The 21,480-nt window shown below is 40.6% G+C and overlaps 4 protein-coding genes across 6 annotated transcripts; 2 read left to right on the forward strand and 2 right to left on the reverse strand.

The window, feature by feature from the left end:
• The first annotated feature begins 4,954 nt into the window (after window positions 1–4,954).
• Window positions 4,955–7,382, forward strand: hypk (huntingtin interacting protein K). The gene is made up of 4 exons (XM_029498014.1): window positions 4,955–5,140; window positions 5,807–5,862; window positions 5,996–6,047; window positions 7,104–7,382. Exons 1-4 carry the CDS (start codon window positions 4,979–4,981, stop codon window positions 7,197–7,199), a joined length of 366 nt encoding a protein of 121 aa, XP_029353874.1. The 5' UTR covers window positions 4,955–4,978; the 3' UTR covers window positions 7,200–7,382.
• Window positions 7,383–7,661: 279 nt separating this feature from the next.
• Window positions 7,662–10,819, reverse strand: mfap1 (microfibril associated protein 1). Its single transcript, XM_029498013.1, has 8 exons — window positions 10,738–10,819; window positions 9,886–10,102; window positions 9,645–9,792; window positions 9,363–9,550; window positions 9,014–9,283; window positions 8,741–8,900; window positions 8,342–8,431; window positions 7,662–8,093 (listed from the first exon to the last, which is right to left on the reverse strand). Exons 1-8 carry the CDS (start codon window positions 10,817–10,819, stop codon window positions 7,914–7,916), a joined length of 1,335 nt encoding a protein of 444 aa, XP_029353873.1. The 3' UTR covers window positions 7,662–7,913.
• Window positions 10,820–11,382: 563 nt separating this feature from the next.
• On the reverse strand, window positions 11,383–13,516 carry hddc3 (HD domain containing 3). Its single transcript, XM_029497782.1, has 4 exons — window positions 13,313–13,516; window positions 12,806–12,861; window positions 12,460–12,700; window positions 11,383–11,794 (listed from the first exon to the last, which is right to left on the reverse strand). Exons 1-4 carry the CDS (start codon window positions 13,422–13,424, stop codon window positions 11,664–11,666), a joined length of 540 nt encoding a protein of 179 aa, XP_029353642.1. The 5' UTR covers window positions 13,425–13,516; the 3' UTR covers window positions 11,383–11,663.
• On the forward strand, window positions 13,241–21,471 carry vps33b (VPS33B late endosome and lysosome associated). 3 transcript variants are annotated; one of them, XM_029497781.1, is made up of 24 exons: window positions 13,241–13,579; window positions 13,867–14,002; window positions 14,881–14,961; window positions 15,073–15,134; window positions 15,240–15,289; window positions 15,574–15,641; window positions 15,731–15,776; window positions 15,861–15,955; window positions 16,384–16,488; window positions 16,601–16,691; window positions 16,775–16,852; window positions 17,500–17,573; window positions 17,651–17,737; window positions 17,823–17,913; window positions 18,002–18,076; window positions 18,197–18,261; window positions 18,350–18,404; window positions 18,847–18,893; window positions 19,479–19,611; window positions 19,898–19,971; window positions 20,108–20,209; window positions 20,332–20,407; window positions 20,655–20,774; window positions 21,223–21,471. In XM_029497781.1, exons 2-24 carry the CDS (start codon window positions 13,907–13,909, stop codon window positions 21,300–21,302), a joined length of 1,851 nt encoding a protein of 616 aa, XP_029353641.1. In that variant the 5' UTR covers window positions 13,241–13,579; window positions 13,867–13,906; the 3' UTR covers window positions 21,303–21,471. The 3 variants fall into 3 exon arrangements, with proteins under 3 accessions (XP_029353641.1, XP_029353639.1, XP_029353640.1); XM_029497779.1 differs by having other exon boundaries at window positions 13,576–13,591; XM_029497780.1 differs by lacking the exon at window positions 13,241–13,579 and having other exon boundaries at window positions 13,609–14,002.
• Window positions 21,472–21,480: the final 9 nt, after the last annotated feature.

The raw sequence follows: 21,480 nt of genomic DNA on the forward strand, positions 1-21,480 counted from the left end.
TATGCTGGATTAACAGTAAATCTAGTCCAGCTGGGATCCCTGCAGCCGAGAGCCTCAGCATGAACTCCAGTTCAGCCGCTCTCAGTCCGGCCTCTCAGGGGAATAAGTTGTTTTCTCGCCGATATCCTTCCTGTGTGCTTTGGCTCTGCGGCTGTGTTGGGTCTTGCCAGAAAAGAAGGAGAGGTGGTGGAGAATGCACGATGCCGCCTTCCCCCATCCTCCCCCTGTCCTACCCGGTCAGATTAGGCAGAGGGGGGAGGAGGGGGTGAGGAGGAGGAGCACAGGGAAGAGGTGGACAGGGACCATGTGTCAGTCCCATCTGTCCATCCTTCCCCTCCCCCCCTCCCCGGTGCTGCACAAACCTCACTGTACAGTGGGAAAGGGGTGTTTAATCCGGATTTAGAAAATTAAACAATTACCCCCCATGTGATTTCTAGATGCTAATGTCTGACTCATCACAGCAGCCTCCAACTGCAACCTTTGACCCCCACGGCCACCCCCAGATCTCATACCAGTCACAGAAAGAGGCCATCTCTATAATCCGGAAAACTTATCATGACTGCATTATGACCCAGAAACAATAAACTGGGGCGGACTGAGCACGGGTGGGGGGGGCTGTAGAACTCAGCCCAAAGAGAAAATATCACATTGTTCAAAAGACAACAGAATTTTACCAATTTAATGACTCTACAATGAAAATGCTTCCTGCTGATCTAAAATGTCCCCTTCGTCAGTTTAAATGTTCTAGTTGCTTTAATGTTTGTGTCCAAAAGTACTGGGCAAGACGTGGCTCTTCAGACTGATACCTGCCACACTTTTTTCTCCCTAAACTTCTTCCTTTATTTCCTGGTTCCTGTTTTCATAATATTTCTGTCTATAAAGATGAAGCGCCGGGTCGTGAACAGAAACTCAAACAGCAGGTCAGGTTGTTTTAAGGCTGAACGATTTTATGAAAAGAAATGTGTATTAATGCATTAAGGTTTCCTTTGATCTGCAAAATGAAACAATATGTGTATGTGTGTGTGAGAGAGAGAGAGAGAGAGAGAGAGAGAGAGAGAGCTGTTAAAAAGCGCTGAGTGCACGAGGAGAGAGTCAGATTAGATTTGGGATAGTGTGCAGAGCGGAGCACTGGGATAATCCTGTCGTTGTTCAGCCCTCCTCTCAGTCAGGATGACCTTCACAGCCCAGACTGTTCCAGACTGCGAGAGCACACAGTCAGGCTTCACTGAGCTGCAGACTGGTGGAGCAAACAGCAGTTTGTCACCGATCCGCATCTCAGAGACGTGAGCGATGCAGCAGCAGTCTCTGCCTGATCTGTTGAATTCAGCTGATGCTGATTCCACCCACTGCAGCAAACTGTGCAAGAGGCTCAGGCTTGAAAAATTGACAAGACGTCCTTTTAAAGTCTTGATATTTGGCCGAGTCTAAAACATTATTTTGTTGTGAATTTGTGAAAAAATGTTTATGGTCTCAGAAATGCCAACATTTAAATAAAGTACCTGAGCACATTTTCTTTTGCCCAATATTATCAATGATTAATATAGGATTTTGTAAATATGCTATTTAGAATTAATAAGATTCAATTTCACATTAGTTTGAAGTTGATGCTGTGATAAAGAGAGCCGAGTAAAGATAAAGCTGTCATCAGTGTAAAAAACCACTGACGGCAAGGGATTGCTGAAATAATCCAGGAGAGTTGAGAAGTTCAAAGGTCATTTTTAATTGCTGTCATGTTTGTCTGCAGCTTGTCTGCTTCAGTCCAACGACTTGTTTTTAGAAACAGACCTCTTTAAATGCATGATGGAAAAAAGTGCAGTGCGCCAAAATCTTGTCCTGTAATTCCTCAGAAGAGCCACAGCCTGTCCGCATTCACTTTCTTGGAAGGGTACAACAAACATGAGGTTAAATAAGAGGTCAGTCTGGGTCAGGATCTGCTAAGACGCTTGGATTTACAGACCCAGTGAATTTGGGCTCAGGCAGAACCTGCTCGTAAATCAACAGTAATCTAAGAACACAAAGGTCCAAGTTCACGCAGGACTAGCATCCCCATACTGTCTGACTCTCATTTATCATCATTTAACCAGCTGCTGGAGTCAAACTCTTTCAACCATGTGTTCTGATCGTACTCTCTCAAGTCTGCAGTAGTGATCAAAACTAAAGTATATGTTTGCGGGTATGTGTGTATGTGTTGACTGAAACATCCCATTAAATGAAGTTTGCAGTGTGGATTCATGGTAAGATGAGGATGCATCTCAAAGGCTTTGGTGACAGCTGGTCACTTTTAACAAAAGATGCCTGTATATTACATTATTGATGATCTTCACGTGAATTTAAACTTGGAAGCTTATAAGTTTGTACTTTAATGGTTTAATATTAATTTTACTTCCTCCAGCTTGCATCGGCCTAGCTATTTCTAAGCCATTTGCTTGTGAGTTCTTTGGAATAATAAAGCTATCTGAAGAAGAATCGATTCTTGAAAAAAACAAAACAAAAAGACAAACTCTCTAAATAAGGAAAAAAATGAAAGTGTTTCAGAACTAGGAGCTTAAAAACAATCGCTGTTTCATATATCTTTGATGTCACTCCCTAGAGCATTCCTCCAAACATCAGTGGGTGTGAGTCCCTGTGATCAACACATAATGCTACGAGCTGTCCAGGCTGCCCTGCCCCAGCATTCCTGGGGGCCCCTTTCACTCTCAGATAATTGCTGCTGCCTTGTGAGAGAGGAGGAAGTGCCAAAGAGAACAAACAAAAGCAAATTAGCGGATGCAAATCTCCGCTTGAGTGAAAGCACTCAATCTATGGTTTCAATAGGCTTGCGCAATTACAGTTGGCTGGAATCCAGACCGCCTTCACAAAAAAAGAGAAAGGGGCATGGAATATTAATAATTCATTAATCATTTTGGAATCGTCTCGTGGAAAGCTATGGCGTAACTGACCTGCATTGTTCTGTGTGGGTGAGTAAAAAGTTGGGGGTTGCAGATGCTTCACTTGCAGGTGTAGGCGATAAGAAAATCTCTCCCTCCCATAGAAACACAATGTACCCATTCATACATAGATGGATGTTGCATGATTGAGTGCACAGTCTGCTCACGTGTTCGGAGCAGACAGATTATTTATGGAGTCCTGGAAATGTTCACTTGCATCACGTTCTTAAACGGACAAACTAATAAGCAAACTTAGACCAAAACCTGTTTAATGTTTTGGTGGCATGCTTTTTTGTGTTCGTTAGTATAAGATCAGGTAAAATAACCTCTATTGTCATTGCACAGACGCCTATAAAACATAATTGTGATTGATTTTAAATAACAAGGCCAAAAGTATGTGAACACCACCGTATACTGTATTTTGTCTACTCTGATGAGAAACATGGACAGGTTACAAAGGGTTGTAAATCTCTACATTGACTCTCATAGAAAAAAGAGTTAACTATGATTTTCTGGCGGTTTTCTTTGGTGTCTCTAAAGCATGTGGTTTACCTCCGCCCAGTACATTACTGGCCTGGTAACTGTTTTTTAACTGGATGTAAAATAGGGGCCAGTTCCTCAGCTGAGGCTTTTAGTGGCCTTGCTATCAAATTTTAAATAAAACGTATTTGTTTTTTTTGTTTTTTTTACTTTTATAGTGAGTGCCGATGGCCAACTGTTGTTAAGCACCTTGAACAGATGAAATAACTCACTTGACATTTTTGTGTGATTGTCCTAAGCAACACCCATTCTGCTTTTATCATCTCAGCATCTTGTTTCTTTACCAGTAAACAACTGTTTACATCCTTCAGGAGTCTCACCTGAGGCCGGAGCCAGTGTCCTGACATCCTTAAGATAAGAGCTCCACACAATCAGACAGCCATCAGTCATAGAGCAGGATAAAGGGGTTGGTGTGAAGACAGTTGTGTTCCTTCAGCTCCAGTGCCATTCCTCTAACTGATCACAGCCACACACATCTCATGCAGGGAGAAAGCATGAACAACTGAGAGCACCAATGTAGTTTTCAGTCCGGCTCAGATCAAAGGCATCTGCAAGTTTCTCTTTCCTTAATCTGATTATGTTGGGTGGACTGAAAAAGCTCAGGCACGTCAAACAACTAGAAAGTCTGCAGACAGAGGCAATCTTTAAAAGTGGCATTTTGCTTTAAAGGAGGAGTAAACCTTATTCACAAAAGATTGTGAATAAGCAATTTATTATTACTATTATTATTTACATTTTGTAACATATTGCTTGAAACTGCTGATTACTGGATTCAGATTAGGTACAGGGAAAATTTTATTTCACAAATTATTAACAAGTTATTTTAAGTCGTGAGTAATCACTACAATGACAAAACAAAATTATGTGTATCATAAGACCTGAAATAGTGCTTACTTATAGTTTGACCGCAACTCCAATTTTCAAAGATTTGCACGTATATCTGCAGGAAATACCTCACCTCCTGTGGCCCTTTAAATATTCACCTGGATGTTCTGCAAAAGTTGGGAGGCTGCAAAAAAATAATAAATAAATAAATAAATAAATAAATAAATAAATAGGAAAACATGAATTCATACTGAGTTTTGTGAAGTTAATAGTTCTGGTGCTTTACAAATTTCAACATGAATTACTACTGCAAATATGTATCCAACTTTGGGTGCACTGTATTCTATAACATGAAAAACATCTTGGGAAAAATAAACTTCCTGTGTCTGTTCTGTCACAGATGCATGAAGCTGGATCGCAGACCCCAGATTCCCTTGATGTAAGTCGGTTTGTGATCATTTTGCTGGTCAGGCAGTTTGAATAAATATCTTATCTTGTGTGTCCTTGTCTCAAATATTTACTACATGTTAATATGGAGAATGAATCATCTGATTTAAAAATGAATAACTACAATTCTTAAATGTGAACATTTTATGAAAAGTGTCCTTCACTTCCGGTACTACCTCGTTTTCCGTCCGGCGTTCCCACGAGCCGTCCTCTTGGTTCCGGCCTCCCCTGGAACAAACATGGCGGCTGAAGGAGACGTCGACCTGGACCTTGAAGCGGAGGAGAACTGCACCGGGAAACCGGCGGAGAAGCCGCGGAAACATGACAGCGGGGCCGCGGACCTGGAGAGAGTCACGGACTACGCGGAGGAGAAGGAAATCTCCAGCTCGGACCTGGAGACGGTGAGATCAGCCGGCTAACGTTAGCCCGGAAACATGCGGCTGCCCCTCCACCTCCGTGTTGTAGGATTCAGCAGCTAACAGGCAGTCCCAAAGAGTTACCTTAACTAACGAGTTAAATCTGGAGCAGCCGTTTTTCACTACACACAAATAAACCTACAGTCACTTACACATGGCTGTAAACGGGACAAACATGAATGGATATAGGTGGAGCTCACAAATAATTACAAATACGTTCACAAAGAAAATAGTTAACTGGTAATGATCTAAAGGAAAAATAGTTAGATGATGTGTCTACAGGCTTTGACTGTGTATTTAAATTTTCAGTTAGATTTTCCTTTCAAAACTCTGTCAGTAGTGATGCTAGTTATAAAAAAAAGTCTCAATTGCATAAATGAATCATAACTGACTAGTGTTTTTCAAGACCTCAAAATGTAGCTGTTCTGTCCGTGTTCTGGTGCCGACACTGGTCCAGGCAGCATTCACTTATTTATACTAACCCTAACCCAACTCAATGGTAAATAATTCCTGACTTCATTATCTCTGCTGGTTTCACTGATGGAAAGATTTTAAACTGCACTCAAAATCCTTCAAGGTCCTTAAAAAGTCTTAAAATGAACTTGGTGGCTCTTGCAAAAACTATATGAATAAGATTGTTTGTCCCATCAGGCGATGTCAGTGATTGGAGACAGACGCTCCCGAGAACAGAAAGCCAAACAAGAAAGGTAAGACCTGTGTTACTCAGTCTGTCACATCAGCTTCTCATTTGTATTCAGGAGATACACCATCACATCATCCAGTTATGCAGTTTTAATATTTTAAGATAAAATGCCTTGGGTTTTTTTTTTGTGCTTTCAGAGAAAAGGAGTTGGCCAAAGTCACCATCAAGAAGGAGGATGTAGAACTAATTGTAGGTTTTTGTTTGTTTGTTTTTTTTTTTTCCTCCCCACTCAATCATTCTGCTCTGGATGTTTTTGTCTTAATCTCAAGGTGATCAAGCCACGCGTATGCTAATGAAAGACCATATGGCCAAAAGTACATGTATGCCACATTAAACCCATGCTATGTGTTCTTGGAAATATGGGCATTGATCTGTCATGACAGCAACATCAGTTCTTCTGGAAAAGTTTTCAATAAGCAATATGAAGGCTTTGAAATGCCTTAAGAACTCAATTGTTTCCTTAAAAAAAAAAAAAAAAAAAAAAAAGCCAGAGGTTTTTAGTGAGAACTCACATGGACTTAAAATTATAACATACTTTTTTTTATTAATCTGCCCATTCTCTGCTGCTTATCAGGGTCCATGTTATACTAATTTAATTATTTTCTGCTTTGTTATGAGGAAGAATGTAATACATTTATAAGTCTACCATAAATTTACGTTCGTACTTTAGACAGTATGTGACCGTTATTCTGTTTGTGTGGCAGTTGAAATCAAACCTGAACTTGCTTCCATTCAGCCACATGAGCATTACTGAGATTCAGCACTGATGTTGGGTCTGACTTCTGTCTGCCCCTGTAAAAGGATGAGGTCGGCTCTCTGCAGAGCAGCCAAATTGGAAACAATGATTAATTAATGGCAGGGCTTTAAAAAAGAAAAATCATGTTTAAAGTGACTGATATTGTCTGTGCATGGTTAGGATTGTGTGTCTTTTTGCCATATGGTGTCAAGATGCAGATCAAGTCTTTCCATCTGAGGGATGTTTGGGGTAATTTATGTTAAATTGAAGCATATTTAAAGCTCTGTTTCATTGATCATAAAAAGTCAGGACTGAGTGTTTTTCTAATACATTCAGTTCTTCCAGCTCTAAGCTGGATAAAATAAACCTCTGAAGATTTACTAAGTAAAATTGATGGTTTGTAGTACCGGTAGTACCGGATGGCCGCTTGATGGTTTTTCCAATGGTAGCACTTATTTTGTGCAAGTGTTGAGTTGTAATCACATTGTATTTGTGTTGTTGTGGTGCAGATGTCTGAGATGGAGATCTCGAGGGCCGTGGCAGAGCGTAGTCTGAGGGAACACATGGGAAATGTGGTGGAGGCTCTGGTGGCTCTTACCAACTGAAAATACAGCATTCACACAATGGACTGCTTCACTTTTTTTTTTTTTTTTTTTTTTTTTGAACCAAGGCTCCCCAAGCCAGTGATGCTGAACTGATCTCAGTGGTCAAACTGTTGTGATGTTATCTATACCCCTCATATCTTTTTCTTTTTTAAATAAAAGTTGACATTTCGGCTGCCTCTCCTTAAACTGATTTGATTCTCAAATAATTGGTGGAAAAGCTTTTAAAGTAATGAAAAAACTAATTTTATTCGCAACAAATCAAGTGACGATATCTGTACTTTCCCAAAAATGGTGGAAAAATTTGCAATGCAGGAATCTTTCAAATAATGTTTTCCTAAGATCATATTTACAAAACAAATTTGCTTTCAAACTGAAGGAGGTATCTGTGTCTGATGTGACAAAAGCTGATTCTTAATTTAAGCTCCACTCTATTTTTACAGCTACATTTCCACATTAAAGCGCTGGATTTTCAAATGCAGAGATGGCTGCATCTCAAGTAGGCTTTGAGTCAAAGTGGAATTGTGATTTTTTTTTTTTTTTTTTTGCACCTTCCTGTTAGAGACAGAGTACTTGAGAGTGGCAGTCTATTTGCTGCTTTTCTTCCACAACAAAGTCCGGGAGAGAGAATCCGCATACTGAAACTCGACATGATGCAGCTCAGTCTCTGAACAGTCTCAGAAGCTGCAGTGTGGACCTCAAAGACCTCCCAAAAGTTTAAGTCTTCCTCTTCTTCACCGTGGGCCGATCAAACACATCTCTTACGCCTGCCGCCTTCTGTTTGAAGAACTTGCTGTTCTGAGCACTCTCCTGTGCCCAGGCCGAGTCGAATGACGTGGTGTCCTGGTCCACAAGGTGGGTGTACTTTGTACGTCCAGACCGACCAAAGTTTTTGACCTTAAAAGACAAAACAAACCAGTCAAATCCAGTGAAAGAATCAAAGGATTTGCAAAGCTAACTTATTCAAGCAACTACTGCATGAATACATTACTAACATGACAGTAAAAATTTTTAAAAGCTTATGAATAAATTTCACGGTCACCCCCAAAGGTCATTGCGTGAGCACTGGCTTCACTTTTCAGACCCAAAGTCAACATCCACTTTTATATACAGTTTGAGTGTGAAATATAAATTAAGCGGCTGACCTGCATGACTTTGGGTAGGATGGTTTTGTTGAAGTGGTCCTCCAGAGTAGGTGCACTGAAATCTCTCTTGTACACGTCCTCCTCCTCGTCCTGTAACAGAAACCACACAGTCACAAGTCACAGAAAAGTTTGGTAGGAATGTTGACCAGTCTCCAGTGTAAGCAGAATAATCTACAGCTGCCACTGCTCCCTGGTGGACAAACTTTGCATTGTTTCTGAATTTTAAACTTAGGATGTAGTGTCTTATCATGAGATGATTAACCTCTGATGTTCACATTCAAAAATATCCCGTTATCAAAACCTGCTGAAAGTAAAACTGAATGTATGTTAAGGACCATTTCTGAAAGCTTTTCACATGCTGAGGAGCTGTGATGAGAATCCACCTCTGCAGTGACCTACCATGAAGAAGGCTCCTCTGTGGTAGTACTTCTGCAGGAACTTGTATTTGCCTTTGGTGGCTTTATTGGTGATGAGTTTGCCACTGTTGCGCAGTTCAGCCCTGCGCTCCTCCTCTGTCAAGTTTCGGAACCTCTCGATTTCACCCTTCTCCTTCTCCAAGCTGTCAACAAACGACACATCATCATCATCATCTTCAGCAGCTACAGCAATGAGCTTATTTAAAATGAACATGATTAGCCGTTTTTTCATTACCAGGAGTCAAAATTTACTCACACTTCTCTGGCCTCTCTTTCCCTCTTGATGCGTTTCAGCTCTCTGACTTTCCAGGCTTCATATTCTTCCTCCTCATTCTCTCCATCAGTATCCAGAGCATCCAGAGCAGCCAACGTGCGGCGGTTCTCCTCAAACTCCTTCTTAGCTTCGTCTTCCACAATCTTGAGGGTGTAGCGCCGTCGCTCCTCTGCCTGCTTCTTGGCCTCGGCCTCCAGCTCTCTTTGCCTCTGCTCCTCTGCTTCACGTTCTGCCACAGTAACTCTGTCCTTCCTGTGGCACAGCCAAGCATTGATAAGTATAACAGAAATATTTGTGGGTTGAAGTTTTTCCACTTTGGTTCAGTTCATACTTGCGAATGAAGACGGGTTTCAGTCGCGGCTCTGCTTCGTCCTCACTGTCTGTGTATTCTTCATATTCAGACTCGGACTCAGACTCCTCTCCTGACTTCCCTTCCTCCTCCACCTCCATGACTTCCATCTCCTCATTCTTCCGTTCCATGGCTCGCAGCCGCATCATTGCTCGCCTTCTCTCGATTTCCTGCACACAATGGCAAACACCATCTTAACGACTTAAGATCATTCAGTAAAAAAAAAAAAAAAAAAAATCTAAAATATACACTACAGATAGTAACCTCGTCATCCACTTCTTCTTCCTCCTCTTCCTCCTCCTCCTCTTCCTCACTACTCTCCTCACGCTCTGGGTGCCACGTGCCTTCATCGGAATCCTCACTGCTCTCAGCAACAACTTCAGGCTCTGCAATCTGTCTATGTCTCGCGAGCCTGAGGAAAAAAAATGCAAAAGGGGTTGACTTAACATTTTAGTGACAAAATGTTTGACCATCCTTTCAGTCAATTCAAATCAAACATGAATACCTGTCCTCCACATCTTCAGAGACACGGTTGAGTAAACGTTTAAGACGTGGATCAGAAACATCCTCTTCCTCCAACTCCAATTCTGGCTCCATTTCCTTTCCCTTCTTCACAAACTGGAAGTCCTCCTCTTCTTCATCTGACGACTCCATCGGTGCGTAGTCCGGACGTTTACCTGACACATATCGTTTCACCTTCACCTTCTCCATAGAGAGTTCACCTGGAGTAAAAAAAAAAAAAAAGACATTATGAGTATGGACTTTTCCACCCCCCCTGAAAAAAACGTAGACGTTTGATGTTTACTATGTGCTAACCAAGAAGTCAGCATTATGCAGAGAAGCCAACCGTTTTGTTAATTAAGAAGAAGCTGATTCAACAGGCCAGTCTAGTTAAATTTCTCTTATATACTTATGATCCTCGATCTACACTAAATAGCCAAACGTATATAGACTAGGAATCTGAGCTGGAAGTTGAAAAGCCACGTAATTAAGTCTCATAAATACTCGGCTCGCATTGACCTTTCCATCTACTTTTAATTGTAAAATGAAATTTAACTAATAATTAGAATTACTACATGCTTAATGTTGGCCTTTCTTCTGTTTTTTTCTTTTTTAACTTTATTTCTGTATTCCAAACTGGATATCTTGTGGATGTGGGATGCAGCTGGGGAACAACGATGCTTTATCTTCATTCAAATGGCGAGTTAACCCTACTTATACTGGCGCAACACAAATCACATGCACCAAATGTTTTCACCCATGTCTGGCTGCAGTTTAGCGAAAACATTGTTAGCTCCATCGCTGCTAGCTGCTAACTTAGCACGCAGCTAGCCGCCTGCTAACGGCTCCTCCTTACCCTTCTCGTTCCGGACCGGCACGGCTCCGGCCGTGGACTGGATCGGTGGGAGCTTCATGTTGAGGGCTTCGCGGCTAGACATGACTGCCGGATCGACGGTACCGGCTGGGTGAACACAGACTGAAGAATTTCCTTAAACAAAATAAGCTCGTCGTCTCTTCACCCAGACGGAAGTTTGACAAAAACCCTGTGAAGGGACCGGAAGTGGAATTGCTCCGACACACAAGCGCGGTGTAAGGTTCCGCCACAGACTGAGTTTTTCTTTTGCATCGATGGCGGGTTGAAACCATCGCTTATTAGCTCCTTCTGTACTGGAGCATTTAGAGTTAGATACTATCTTTGGACTACTGTACACATCAGCAGGGAGCCAAAATAATAATCCTTAATATGTGACTGATTTTGAATGGGGTCTTGCTAGTTACAGTCAACTAAAGGACTAATTAAAGGTTTTCTTACTTTAAGAAGTGCCGAGTCTGTATTATTTTATGCACACACACTATCGTGAAAACTTTTTAATCAGAGAGTATTAATACTGTTGCAGGAATTTCTATATAATTTCACATATTGTATCATTTGTTAAAGGTACCAGATGTGCCAAAACCAGAAATCTATGACATTACTCAGTTTTCTTTGTTATTTTTTTATTTGTATATTCTTAAATAAAATAATAAATTAGTATACTGGCCTAGTGTCAATGATTCTCAAACAGTTCCACATTCCACAGAAATAAAAGTTTTTGAACATAATTATATACAGAAATAATTTATCCCTAGACCACAGTTTCAGCAAACCCTCAATGTACCTGAACCACAAAAACATGAAAAAATACACAAACCCAATTTATGATTTATTTTTTACAAATGCAAAAGTGATATAGTTGTTTAGATTGTCTTAAATTAAATTTGATCTGTGTTGTGTGGAAGTTGTTAGAGCTGGGCTCCTCTCTGTCTGAACAGTTCTTCCAACTTATCCTCCAGAACTGAGTTGGTTCCTTTGAGGCCTTTCACCACCTCACTGGCCCACACAAAATATTGCTGGACTCGCTCAGCTGTCCAACCTGTGATGCAAACACACACACACACACACACACAAAAGGAGAAAGTGTTGTAACTAAGACTTTGCAGCACTGGCACTGGGCCAAAGACACGTGAAAATGAAAATGAAAGTGAAAATGCGTTTGAATACAGCAGGCTTAAAACCCTATTGCCCAGCTCTTAAATTTTTTTTTTTTCAACTTTTAAATATTATACTGAAAAAGATAAGCGTGGCCTAGCAAAAGAAATTTTCACAGTCAACATTAAAATGTTTACTGCCTGATTTCAACTTAATATTTAATGTTGTTTGTTTTAAATACAATCAATAATAAAAGTAACAGGAAGGCTGCATCATGTTAATCAACAGTTCCCTTACACATTATTTTCTCATATGATTGTTATACCAGCAATGTCAAAAATGGTGAAATATGCATACTGTGCTTTAAATTCTCTGGTGATGTTTTGAGCTGCTTGTTTTATTTGACTTAAAAGCTTGACAATAACATTTGTCAAAAATAATCATCATCACATTTGAGAAACTGTAACCAGATAATGTTCAAATGTTTGGCTTTTGAATGAATTCTAAAGGATGATTATATAATATAATTATAGCTAGCGAATAAAAAAAAAAAAAAGAAAAGCCCATACATGTCAGAGTGAGAATAGTGATAGTGACATTGGTGCTTACCAACAGGTGTGCATCGGTTCAGGTCCCTTAGATTGTACAGCTTATCAGCCAGTTTTACCAGTTTGGCTTGATGGCTGCAGTGAGGGGCATGTTCCACCTGCAGACGCTTCCTCTCCTGTTTGGGGAGGGTTTTGTCATCTGTCACCTCCTGAACAATACGAGCAACGGTTGGTCCGAACTTGGCTTCCAGCTCTGCAGGAAGGGTGTCTGTGTCCTCCACTGTGTCGTGAAGCAGAGCAGCCTGCAGGGAGGGACAAGCAGATAAAAAGCTAAGACAAAGGCTCAGTAAGACAACACGTGCTTCGCCACATTTTAACTTCATGATACATTACCAATGAAAACATACCTGCAAAACCTCAATGTCTGTCACGCCGCCTTCATGGCTGAGGATTCTGGCAACTCCTTAAAAGCAAATACAAACAGAGAGAGAGAGAAGAAGAATTAATTAGTATCAACAAGAGGACTGGAATGCAGACCAGAGTTCAGAGCACAGCTTTGGGACGTGACAGAACAGGAGGAAGCGGGAATCATAAGTTACCATTATTGACATCATTAGAACTCTCAAAGTTAAGTTTTTGATTGTATGTGAAATCCATGTCAATATGAAGTGACTCACTTTTGAATCCAAAGGAACGCCCTTTCACACATCAGCAAACAAAAACACACATGAATGTATTTGCAGCAAGATAAGCTGACAAGTGTCAGAGACTGACAGCGTATCTGAACATATCACACATAAGGAAATATGGTCTCACTGTGTGGAGTTGATTTCCTAAATGTTTAACAAGTTAAACTCTGTTTTGAATGGTTGCTTGTGAAGTTTTGACAGGAAACGGACAGCCCAGTTACTCACCTATGGGGTGATTAATGTACGGAGTTGCATCTGCGTCTTTACGCCGCTGGTTGCGGTGTTTTTCCGCGGCAAAATTTACAGTTTCTATTAACACAACCGCGTCCGAGTTCATAGTGAAAGCTACAACTACTGTCCGGAGAACAATAACAAAGAGACAACACCGTCAAGTTTCCTTCATTAACGCCTCTCCAAGAAAAGTGTGGCAGTCCGTCTGTTGTAGTGTCCGTGTGAAACAGCGGACGAATGGTAACAGTTCCGCATCTTGAGGTACGGAAGCAGGTAGATGCTCTTATTCAGCTTGACGCTTTTATTGACGTTCCGACCGATATTCATTGCTCATCTGCTAACTTTGTCGGGCATGTTTGTGAAACCATACCCAATAGGATGTCAGCAATTTATTACCAATATCTGAAAATCCGTGTGACGTGAAGGGCTTGTTTTTAGCATGCAAGCTAGCCGAGCTAGCAGGCTAACGGAGTCTGATCCCCTGTGTGTTTCTTGTCTGTTGTTTTATTTTCGGGACTCATAACTTCACGTTTGTTGTGATCGTGCAGCGGAGGAGTGACCCTGGTGCTGTCCTTGCCGTGGCCCAGCATGGCTCACAGTGGCCGGAGAGACTCCCCGGAGCTACCGGACTTCTCCCTGCTAAAGAGACTGGCCAGAGATCAGCTCATCTACCTGCTGGAACAGGTGAGAGCTGATCACAGCAACAGGTCTCTGCTGCATTAGACATCTTTGTTATGGGGCACCTATTATGAAGCAACGAGGAGCTAGTTGTGCAATGTCTTCTATTAAAACATAAGCACCTTGGGATTATGTGCAGTTGTGAAGTTGCTGCTGCATTCGTCAAACCCACCCACACTCAGGGCATTACCCACTATTTCATTATCTTGATGTTATTGGCAGTCAGAATAGATTGAAAGGTAACGATCGTACAGGACGCATCAGTGAGCCAAACTTTAAGTCAAAGATACACATGGATTAATCTGCAGCAAAAAAACAATCTCCCCAAATTAAGTAATTTTACCATACCCTTTTCTGGTTTTATTAGATTAGATTAGGACAGTTTGAAGAGTGTCGGGAAATGGGGGACATGTGACCTATAGCACCATCTGGAACCCAACCAGCATTGTTGGCATGGACCTTGTAACCATGTGTTTTGGGGCCATGCGCTCTCCCCACTACACCTCGGTGCCTCACAAATTTCCTATTTTACAATGTCTGCTAAGATGTAAGAGGACCCAGCTATTTCAAAAAACTGCCCTTTTTTTCAGCATGTATTTTTAAAAATTAAAACAATTAGAAGGAACAAATGGACTTGGAGACATAAACAATATGTAGAAAAAAGTAGAGAGATTAACATATTAAGACACGATAGGGTTTCATCACTTTGGCGTATAACAACAGTGTCACAAGGGGTTGATGTATTTCTGCAGACATGTGCTGTGTCACTTGGTTGAGTGCTACCAGCAGCGTATTTAGATAGACAGAGGATCTTGTTTGTGTGTGTTCGTTGTCGGATAGATTATCCTAGATTTTGTCTTCACTGCACTTTCCTCATCTCATAGCTCCCAGGGAAGAAGGACCTTTTCATCGAGGCAGACTTGATGAGCCCACTCGACCGTATTGCCAATGTGTCAACACTAAAGGTGATTTCCATCAGCTCATGCTCCTCCGACTTTTATTTTGAGAATACTTTGAGCTCCAGTAGCCACTTTAAATATTTATTTTCTTGTGTTTTTTTTTTTTTTTTTTTGCAGCAACATGAAGTAGACAAACTCTACAAAGTGGAATACAAACCAATTATCAGTACCTCAGATCAGTGAGCTGAGCACCTTTCATACTTCAAACAACTTCAACACATGCACACGCACACACGCACGCACGCAATATTACTGCCTGACAATCTTGCATTACTCTCTTACAGGGTCTGTTTTTTGATCCGGCCAAGAATACAAACTGTTAAGTGGATATGTGGTGAGTAGGGTTGGACATTAAATTTTTTTCCATATAAACTGAAATGTGAAGTATTGTTTATTGGATTATTGATCATTTGACTTTCTATCCAATCTGTTCTATGTTGCATCAGCAGGTCATTTGGACAACTTTAATGACTTATTTAATAATACATATAAATGGGAGTTGCTGACAGCACTGGACAGTGAACGAGAAATATCCCATGCTACCCATATACTATTTTCTGTATAGTTTGCTTAATAATTCCAGGTCTGTTTCATGCTTAATTCTTTTTTTTATTCCAGATGTTGCCAACGCAGACAAAGCTGCAGGAAAATTTCGGAGATACAAGATAATCTTCACCCCTCAGAAGGTATTTCCTGCTCCTCTGTTGTGTTCATGTAGATTTAATTTGGATCAAACATAATTCTGACATTCACCCGCTGACCCTCCTGTGTCCAGTTCTATGCATGTGAAGCAGTTCTGGAGGAGCAGGGGCTCTTTGGTGGTGAGTGTCCTTGCTTTTTTTACTTTTTGTTTTAGAATCAGTGTAAATTAAAGGAGTGTTCCACTCGTTTTTGCCTCCCCACAGATGTGACCACTGATGAATGGGCTTTTTACCTCCTTCCACTCGATGATGACATCATCAGTCTGGAGTTGCCTGAATTTTTTCGTGACAACTTCTTGGTAAAGACAGAAACAGCTGAAAAGATTATTAGTACATTAAATGATCATAAGAACTGATTAATCATCCCATCGTCTAATAAAGACATCTCAAATGAGAGTATTGTCAAAAAAGAATTATCAGCTGTATTTGCAGTTTCACCTTGTTCACTTAACCAGAATGTAGTAATGGACACATATCATACTATACAGACTTTGTATGGATCCAAACGTTGTGGGTTCAGTGTGTTGATTAAAATTTGCCAATGTCTAACGGCAAATTGAAGAACCACAGCTGTTAGTGTTTTAAACGATTTAAGATTACAGTCACTTGTGAAGAGAGGGTGAAATCCTTAACCCAATCACTCATTGAACTGAAACTTTTTTTATTTGTACTTTGGTGATTAACATGAAATACTCCAGTTATGCCCATCACACCTGTATTCTGGCAGGCTGGGGACCAGCGCTGGGTGAGGACCGTGGGCAGCGCCCTGCACCTCCTTCACTCTATTTATGGCCCATTCTCAAAAATCTACGGGATTGGACGATGTGCTAAGGTGCAGTAAAAGCAGTGGCCATAAATGCCGTAAATGTTCCTGCTGCTGCTGTTGAAATTTGCAAGGTGAAGGATTAAGCTGTAATCAAGTTCATCTTTCTGTCTGGTACCAGATGGCGTATGAGTCATGGAAAGAACAGGTAGAAGAGGGAGACACAAAAGCTCGTCAGGCTGAAATAGGAAATGCTTTTCTCATTGACAGAGGTGAGAAGTCACATGTTCTCGCTTCAGCTGATGACATGCTGTGTTTGACCTCCTTTCTTTTACATTGTCATGATCTCTTGCAGATGTGGACTACATCACTCCTCTGTGCTCACAAGTTGTCTACGAAGGACTGGTGGATGATATATTTAGAATCAAATGTGGTAGGTATCTAATCCCCATGTGGTGAGTGCTCTGTGTTCAGGCGGAAACTGTATCCACTGAGATTCAGTTCTAAGCTCTACAAATGAGAACTAAAAGCCAGGGCAGAGAAATCAGTGTTATATGTGAATATATGGTTGAGTTTGTATAGAGCCCTGACACCAACGTTTTGGACAGTTTTTGGAGGCTGTAGAGGCGAGCTCTTCACACAGTTAAAACTGAAGTTAAAGTAATCCCGATGTGATCAAATAAAAGCACCTACCAACATCTCAATTTTGATGTGTGATCGCAATTGGCTATATTTCATAGATGAAGGCAACATGATGTTTCAAAGATAATACAGAAGTTGTGCAGACTCGGATTGGAGGAGGAGGACTTAACACTGATGTTCTGCTTGATTGTTACATGGATAGATAATATTTAGGATTTAAATATTGTCTTCATTTCACTGTAGGACGTTTTTCCAGTAAACAGGTGGTCAGTATATAGAGTTTGTGTAGCTCATAAGATCAAAACCAGGACCCCAAGAGTATCTAAGTATAAGGAATCCTGCAGAATGAAATCTTCCTATTGTTTTATACTCCAGTTTATGATGTGTTTTTATTTTTTAAACCTATGTGTGTGCTGATGGGCTTTTTTTGTGCTGCAGGATGTGTGGAGTTTGGACATGATGTCACATCCTCTGACAAAAGTGTAAAGGTCATGCTGAACTCTCAGGATAAGGTATGGTGGACTCTGGAGCTGTAAAACTTTTACCATCAGGATTTCGAATTGTGTCCCTCTAAACTCCAGTGTTGCAGGTATTCAGTGAAATCAGGAACGAGCATTTCTCCAACGTCTTCAGCTTTCTCAGCCAGAAAGCCAGGAATCTTCAGACTGCATATGATGTGAGAAAACCTTGGCCTCATCTGTGTCTTTGTAGGTAAAACAACTTAAACAAGTGACACTTTGCTTCCATCTTTAATTTTACAGAAGCGTCGGGGGATGGACATAAAGCAGATGAAGACGTTTGTCTCGGAGGAACTCAAAGGGTTAAAACAGGAGCATCGTCTGCTTAGTTTGCGTGAGTGCTGCGCTACTTGACTGTGCACCTGATTCTTTGGGATGTATTTCGGGTTACATGCAAAGCTGAGGAGGATTTTTAATTTCAGACATCGGTGCCTGTGAGTCAATAATGAAGAAGAAAACCAAGCAGGATTTCCAGGAGCTGTTGAAGACAGAGCACTGTAAGATCACTCAGTTGCATGTGTTGATTGATTGATGATTTTATTTTGAAACAACAAAACTTCGCCTGTATCGGTGGTTGATGATCTTATTGATGTAAATTTTGACTTCTTGTCTTCCAGCTTTACTTGAAGGATTTGAAATCCGTGAATGCATTTCTTTCATAGAGGAGCACATCAACAGACAGGTGCTTTTGTTTTAACACCATAATAATAATAGTAATAATAATAATAATTTGCTGTAAATGTATTCATTTGTTTGTTTGGTTTTTCTAGGTGTCCATGATAGAAAGTCTAAGGCTGCTATGTCTTCTGTCGATCACAGAGAATGGTGAGAGGAAGAATCTGGATCTTTTATTAGATATTGAGCAGAACATGTGTTTATGGGCTGATGATGGGATCCAGGGGTTCTCGTTGGATGGCGGATGCTGGTGTTGGAAGTCAGAAAAAGATGACAATTTATATAGTCTGGTAGATAAATGGTACTTGATTTCTTTGGAGGCTCAGGTAGATTAGACGCTTGCATTAATCAGAGAGTCAGTGATTAGTCATTCGGCAAGATACTGCTTGCAGTTTTGGGATGAACCATATGAATAGCATTAGAAAGCTCTGTAAGAATGCGTATGGATGGGTGAATGCGACTTCAGTTGTAAAGTGCTTTAAATGGTCAGTAAGACCAGAAAAGCTTGATTATATGTCCAGTCCATTTAACAAAAGACTGAATCCAGTTACTCTCATGTTGTGTGGATAACAGTGAGTTGATGTTTTCACAGGACTCCTGCCTAAAGACTTCAGGGCATTGAAGGCACAGTACCTACAGGTGAACCATGTTCTTTAAAGCCACATTCTTACTTTTGCTGTAATGTGTCACGAAATTATGGCACATTAAAAAACATTGCAGTGTTTAAAGAAATCGGTTAGCAGTCACATTTCCTCTTTTTGTACTTTCTGAAGCTGATATACTTGGGGTATTTCTTACTATGGAACACCTGCTTAATGTTTTGTGTTGATGTGTATGTGTTTAATACTAAAGAGCCGTTTGTGGCCTCGCTATTTTCTCTTTCTAGCACCTAGTGAAGTTGAACTTAAAGCAGCCATCCATGTTCACAGCTGTTTATTTGAAATGATAAAACAGGAACAACTTTTATTCTCTGATACAGATAAACCCCGTAACTGTAAAATAGGTCTCAGATTCACAACTGTGTCATATAAGTACAAGATAATGAGAACAAAATATATTAAATAAAATGAGAGCTTTGTAGCTGTGTCCAGCTTTAGGAAATTAGAGATTTGTTTTCAAAAATGTCTCAAGTAAGTCTTGGATTTCACACTGAGATTGAGTAAAGATGGAAGAAAATCTGCCAATGGCCTCATGTGTAACATTTTCTTGATTGGATTTCCTCAGAGCTATGGAGTGGATCACCTCCTCACATTTGCCAACCTGAGACAGTTGGGGCTGCTGGTGGAGCAGCAGCCAGGAGAAACCCTGACTGTCATGGAGAGCAAAGTGGGCAAACTGGTCAATGACAAGACTGCAGGTGAAACTGGCTTATTTTGTTATTTGTTACTATTTTAGGCATTTTTTAAGCTATGAGACTGTACAGAATCAGAAAATGAGGACACAAAATGGGGGAATGATATGCAGTGACGAGTCTGGCCTGGGGCGTAACAAGGAACTCGCCTGCTCATAGCATACGCTCTCATGGAATCACTGGGCTGCATGTTTTCTCCAGGCCTCTTTTTCAATCACAGTCTTCATCTACAGGATATGGCTGAAGGATTTTATGCACCTTATTTATGCATTTTCTAATTGCTTTCTTCCAGGAAAGCTGACTGATGCCTTCTCTTCTCTGGCTAAGAAGAGCCATTTTCGAGCATTAAGCCGAAAACTCAACCTGGTAAATTATTGTCAGCTTCACTACTTTGCCCCTGGAGATTCTTATATCATGCAACCCAACAGATAGGTGGCATTTCACCTTCATTGTGCTATAAATGTACAAGATTGGTAACTGGAGTTTAATACTCTCTTTTCAGGTGCCAAAGTCAGATGAAGAATATGACCTGCGTGTCCCTCGAGACATGGCTTACATCTTCAGTGGTGCCTACATCCCTTTGAGCTGCAAGCTCATTGAGCAGGTGATGAATTAGAACAGGATTAATTCATCCCTACTGATCTCATTGTTTTATTTGGTTTTTCCTGACCAACATTAGTGATGCTGGATTGTTTTGTTGTGTTGCTTTTGCTCTGTGTTTTGTAGGTGTTGGAGCGAGACAGTTGGACAGGGCTTGAAGAAGTCACCAAGCTGCTGAATGGTCATGAATTCGCTTTTACAGGTTAGATCACAAGAAGATATTAATAATAAGGTGACAGTGACGTTATTGATTTGAATTCATATCAGATTAATGATTTTAATTAATGTTCAAATCATTATTCAGTGATTTGAAAGGAAATATTTTGTCTAATTTGCTATGTAACCTGATTTCTCTGAATTGTTGTTAATGCTGTCCGCATGTAAATATAATGACCATTTCATGTGCTCTGACTTAATAAGTTGTGGGCTTATTCTCTGTCTCTCACCAGGAAGCAACGGTGCAGATCTACGAGCAAAGAGTGACGCTCAGCGCATCATCCTGGTAATGTTCCTTGGGGGATGCACCTTCTCTGAGATTTCAGCCCTTCGCTTCCTTGGAAGAGAGAGAGGTAAGCATGGCCTGGTTGATGAAGGGTTACCTGATGTTACTGAAGACATTTTCTCTGTGTAGTTTCACTGTATAGTTTCACTTCTGCTGTCCTAACTACAGATCGACGATGGATTGCCCTCTGAACAATCAGCCCTGATGATTTATTAGTTTAAATTAAAACATTTGCTTCTGTAAATATTTGATTTGCCTAAATAAATCAGTAAATTATAAGCATCATTAAATATATAAAACTGGGTTATGTAATATGTGAATATTTTACATGTCCTTGGTAAACCAATTTTATATAGCTTTCAAAGAAGTACTATGTTTAAGGAACAAATAATCAATCATTTCTGACAGTTGATTTCAAACTGAAATTCCTGATGTCACACAGTTCACTGTATAGATATTTCCTAAAACCCTAACAGGGTACCATTTAACCTTTGGAGCTCTTTTTTTTCTTTCAGGTTACAAATTCATTGTTGTAACGACTGCGATCACAAACAGTTCAAGGCTCATCGAGGCCTTGCTGGGCAACAAAGTATGAGGTCTGTCAGCATGTCATGGACAGAAACCTGACACATTCCTGCAGGCTCTCGTCATGCATTCCCTCCAGCACTGACAGGACAGATAGAAAACGTTCATGGATTGCCTGTCTCGGTCATCAAAAGAACTGTAAAAATGTATAAAGTGAAAATAAATGTTTTTAAACAAGTTCAAAAGGT

This window comes from Echeneis naucrates, chromosome 3 (assembly GCF_900963305.1).
Source record: "Echeneis naucrates chromosome 3, fEcheNa1.1, whole genome shotgun sequence".
Lineage (NCBI taxonomy): Eukaryota > Metazoa > Chordata > Actinopteri > Carangiformes > Echeneidae > Echeneis > Echeneis naucrates.